This window comes from Eimeria mitis, genomic scaffold (genome assembly GCF_000499745.2).
Source record: "Eimeria mitis Houghton genomic scaffold, Emh_scaff2307, whole genome shotgun sequence".
In the NCBI taxonomy this organism is placed as follows: Eukaryota; Apicomplexa; class Conoidasida; order Eucoccidiorida; family Eimeriidae; genus Eimeria; species Eimeria mitis.
This window is the reverse complement of record NW_013570638.1, coordinates 1-5,038: the sequence shown is the minus strand read 5'-3', so window position 1 is coordinate 5,038 and position 5,038 is coordinate 1. Positions and strand designations below refer to the sequence as shown.

Below are 5,038 nucleotides of genomic sequence, written 5' to 3'. Positions count from 1 at the left end.
TATATATATATATATATACAAGGATATATATTATATCTATAATATATATGTACATATGTATATATTTAATATATATATATGTATATATAGACACACATACGCACAACAGCAAGCCACACACCTACAAACAAGCCGAAACAAAACCAAACAAACACAACACTCTTGAGTGCGACGCGCCAACTGTGCAATGTGTACAAAATCCTCAACACAAGCCGAATTGAAGGGAAATAAAGACAAACAAAATGAAGAAAAAGAACAGGTGCGCTGCCCTGCGCTATCTGCAACGTTTTGCTTTGGGGAGCGGCACCACTACACTACTCACCCCAAATAAAGGCGTATGTATATATATATATTAGGCGTATATATATTTATATTAATATTACATTTACATTAATATATATAAATATATATAAATATGTATATATAAATATATATAAATATATGTTTATATATTCATATATATTTGTACTCCGCATCATTCCACGAACAAGCAAAATCAAACTCTGATCCCCAAGTGCCCTGCTGCAGCTGTAGCAGCAGCAGCAGCAACTGCAGCGTCCGCAGCAGCAACTGCAGCAAAGAACGCGTTCGGGTTCAAATGAATGCAGAAACACTCAGCTGTCTCTCGCTGCTGTTCTAGCATCGGCGTGTCCTGTCCGCAGAGAAAACGCAACTGCTGCAACTGCTGCTGCTGCTGCTGTTGCTGGACCTGCTGCTGCTGCTGCTGTTGCTGCTGTTGCTGCTGCTGATGCTTCCGTCCACGCCATGAAGGTGAAACAGAAGTCGTTTTTATAGTTTTTGCAGTTTGTCTGCAACAACTTTGTTGTTCTGCTTTCTTAGCTGCTCCCTTTCAAAAGCCTTATAGTCAAACAGGCAGCCATGAGCATCTGCATATCGGTGTTCCCCGCAGAAAGCGAAACCACACCGACACACAAACCCCAGCAACCCCACCTTCCGGTTGCACTTGTGGCAACGCGACGCCTTCCCCTGCAACAGCAGCAACAAAACCAGCAGCAGCAGCAGCAGCAGCAACATGCAGCAAACCCAGTAACACAACCGAAGCCAACTATACCGTCATTTGCAGAGACAATCAAAGAGAAACGAAATGGTCCTTGTTGTGGTGTCTACGTGTACATACACCCCAGAATAGGGTCTAGAACCATGCACTGACACCAGCTGTCTGTACACCCGAAACCAAGCCACACTCACTTTGCTCTGAGCTGAAGATGCTGTACCCGCAGGCGCAGAGGCGGGCGAAGGCGGGGCGACTGCATCTCCAGAGTCAACTGGAGACGAAGCCGCTGCTGTTGTTGCCGCTGCTGCTTCCGGCGCGGCCGCTGCCGCTGCTGGCGCTGCAGCTGCTTCTGGCGCTGCTGCTGCTTCTGGTGCTGCTGCTGCTGCTGCTGCTGTTGCCGGTACAGGCTCTGAAGCCGCTGAAGAAACTGCAGCGGGAGCCGAGCCTGCTGAAACGACATCGCTGTCAGAGGGTTGCTGCAGCTCTCCGCTGCAGCTTTCTGCTGCTACGGCTGCTGTTGCTGCAGCGGCTGCTGCTGCCGTCGCTGCAACAGCAGCTGCCGCTGCTGCATCCGCAGGTTCCGCAGCAGGGGCCTGCTGCGGCTGTGCTGCATCTGTTTGCTCGGGTGCAGCTTCTGGTGCAGCAGTTGCAGCAGCATCTGCTGCTTCTGGCTGCTGCTGTGGCAGGGTACGTCTGCATGCAGCAGCTGCTGCCGTCGCTGCAGCAGCAGCAGCAGCACTCTCCGCCTTCAGAAACTCTCTATAGCACTTCGAGCAAAGATTGCGGTTCGCAGGGCTGCCGTAGAAGCCGCAGTTGTTTGCGCAGAGAGGAGGCGCCGACTGCAACAGCAGCAGCAGCAGCAGAAAACGGCAGCAGCAACACACACTGACGGCCAACTACCAGCAGCAACTGCCTCGAAACACGCCCCAGTATAGCAGCAGCGGCAGCAGCAGCGAGCCGCAGCTCATCCAGCTAAGGCAGCAATCCACCAGCAGCAGCATATATTAACCCCACGCCTCCTATCATATATCTATGCTGCAGCAGCAGCACGAGCTGCTGCTGTTGCTGCTGTGACTACTTACTGGGCGTTCGTTTTCGTGTTGCTCTGAACTCATTTTCACAGCAAACGGGACTCCGGGTTGCTGCTGCTGCTGGCGCTGTTGCTGCTTGTTGCTGTCTGCGTTGTTGATGCTGCGCTGCTGCTACGCCTGATGTACTCGAGATGATGTCAGTGAGGAGTGCGAGCCCCCAGCTGCCTGCTGCTGCTGCTGCTGCTGCTGCTTAGGTCCCCTGAAACAGCAGCCCCTGCAGTGCAGATGGCTAGGCAGGTAAGAAGTTGTTTGCTGCTGGCAGCTAGTCAAAGCTTCGGCAGAAGCTGCTGCTGCTGCTGCAGCAATAGCGTAATAAAAAGAACCCAGTATTCCTGCTGCTCCGGATACTCCGCCACCGCTGCTGCTGCTGCTGCTGCTGCTGCTGCTGCTGAGCGCTGGCTCGACAAACTACGGGCTGTTCACCTGCACGCATGCAGCACAGCAGCAGCGCAGCAAATGTTAAAGAGAGATGAACCTGCAGACAGTCATGGAAAAGTTGTATTCATACAGAAACATCCAGCAGCAGCAGCAGCAGCGGCTGCTGCTGCGGCACCCAGCAGCAGCAGGAATTGCAGCCATATCTGCTTTTTCCAACGGATAGAGAAGGAGAGAAAGCCAACAAAACCTGCCCACATGCAGCAGCCTTTGTATGAACGCAGCAGCAGCAGCAGCAGCAGCAGCAACAGCAGCAGACTGACCGCTCTTAAGCGCTGCAGGGCTCTCTTCCAGTTGCTATGCGGAAGCAACTGCAGCAGCAGCAGCAGCAGCAAGAGCTAATGATATGCAGTGCAGACTGCTAAACCGTCTGCCCCCGTGCAGCCTCGAGAAAGCCGCAGCCGCTGCAGCAGCAGCAGCAGCAGCAGCAGGAGAAGCGATTAAGAGAGCGCTGAAGCAGCAACAACCGGTGGGGGGTTGCTGCAGCAGGAGCAGCTACAACACAAAGGATGAAAGAAGGCAGCAATGCTGCAGCCTAACGCGCAGGAGCAGCAGAACTTGTGGCAAAGTATGCGTCCGAATGTCCTGCTGCTGCGGTGAAGTCCAATAGTGCTGCTGCTGCTACCGTTGCTGCTGCTGCGGGTGCTGCTGCAGCAGAATATACAAGACCGGATAGAGACAGACAATAGAATGCGATGAGAGACAGATAAATGCTACTCAGGAAGCAGCAGGGAAGGGCAGGTTGCAGGCAGTGCTGCAGTCCGTTGGGTCGGGAGTCTGCTGCTGCTGCAGCTGCTGCTACCTGCGCTGCTCCCGCTGCTGCTGCTGCTGCTGCTGCTGCTGCTGCGGTATTCCTCAGTGCGGGGCCTCTTCGCTAATCAACTTCTTAAATCATTACGTCATATGGGAACATCCTTTACCTTTCTTCTGCTGCTGCTGCTGCAGCCTTTGCTGCAGCAGCAGTAGCAGCAGCAGCAGCTGCTGGAGCTGTGTCAGCGTTCTCCGCTCGCACCCTACGCGCTGTTGCTGCTGCTTTTATTGTAGTGACACCTAGAATTCGTATTTTGTATTTTGTAACAAGGAATGAAATGAAGTATTATTTATGGAGAATCAAGAAGCATGAAGACCCTTCTAGCCATGTTACTTTGCTGCTGCTGCTGCTGCTGCTGCTGCGCTGCGATTGCCCTTGCTGTAGCTACTCCGCAAGGACATAAACTTTATAGATAGATGTGTTTCTGCTGCTGCTGCTGTTGATGCTGCTGCAGTTACTGCTGCTTGCCTTCACTTGTCGTTGCTGTACAAAGCCTCAAGCAAGCATACAGGCCCGCAGGCGCCGTGCGTCTCTGTTTTGCTGCCGCTGCTGCTGTTGCTGCTGCTACTGCTGCTGCAGGGGCCTGTCTTCTTTGGTATTTCACGCAGGGCGGAAGGTCCCAGCTGTTGTTGGTGCTGCTGCTGCTGCTGCTGCTGCCGCTGCTGCTGCGAATGGGCGCGTCAGCCCCGACCGCGCCGCACACAGCCTGAAGAAGCAGTGCCGGGGTGCGCTCGTGCACGGGGTGTATACGCAGGTTCCTGCTATCTATCTGCTGCTCCCTGCGGCGTGTGACAAGCTCGCTGCGGTGTATGTGTTGCTGCGGCGGTATATGTGTAGCTTCTTGCGGTGTATGCGCAGCTTCTCGTGTATGTGCAGCTTCCTGCGGTGTATGTGCAACTTCGTGCGGTGTACGTGCAACTTCCTGCGGTGTACGTGCACTCTGCTTGCTTGAGAAAAAAAGGGTTAATCCCTGCATCTCTCTTCTCTATGATCACAACCATATTTACAGAAATCACCAGCAGAAGCAGTAAAGCCAATACCCGGCTCCCTTGAGCTGAGCTCCGCGCAAGTAGACAGCTGCAGCAGCAACGCGTTGCTGCTGCTGCTGCGGCGCAGCTGCTGCTGTTGCTGTTGCTTCTGCAGCTGCTAAGAGGCTACGCCTTCTGATAATGCTGCAGCAGCTGAAAGAGCCAGGCCTCAAAAGAGTAGGGTCTAGCAGCAGCAGCGGCTACTGCAGCAGCAGCAGCGAGCTGTAACGCTCCTGCTGCTGTTCCTATGTTCCGCCCCCCCCGGCTGTGCTGCGTCCGCCTCACCTGCAGATGCAGCTGGCGGCAGCAGCAAAAATGCCTGCTGCTGTTGCTGTTGCAGCAGCAGCAGCTGCCGGAGTGCAGGAAAATGCAAACCCCTGTGGCAGCAGCAGCAGCAGCAGCAGTTGCTGCTGCTGCTGCTGCTGCTGCTGTTCTCCCTCTTGCTGCAGCAGTTTACGACCTCGCGACGACTTCTTTAAAAAGTTGAATTGCAGTTTTGCTGCTTTCTTTTGTCGGCGTTATCTTTTTGTCTTCTTCTTCGGCTGTATCCGTCTGCAGCGAAAAGGAAATATCATACAGTGCAACACAGAAAAGATATAGTCGATAGAATAGAAATATAGAAATGTAGAAATATAATGTATATATATATATATATATA

The 5,038-nt window shown here is 53.0% G+C and overlaps 1 protein-coding gene across 1 annotated transcript; it reads right to left on the bottom strand.

Annotated features, from left to right (window-relative positions):
• Positions 1-496: 496 nt before the first annotated feature.
• EMH_0051830 (AN1-like Zinc finger domain-containing protein, putative) lies at positions 497-2,130 on the bottom strand (the record flags this gene model as incomplete). Its single annotated transcript, XM_013496806.1, has 4 exons — positions 497-751; positions 952-987; positions 1,210-1,854; positions 2,098-2,130. The coding sequence occupies 4 exons, from the start codon at positions 2,128-2,130 to the stop codon at positions 497-499; spliced, it is 969 nt and encodes a 322-aa protein (XP_013352260.1).
• Between the last annotated feature and the right edge of the window lie 2,908 nt (positions 2,131-5,038).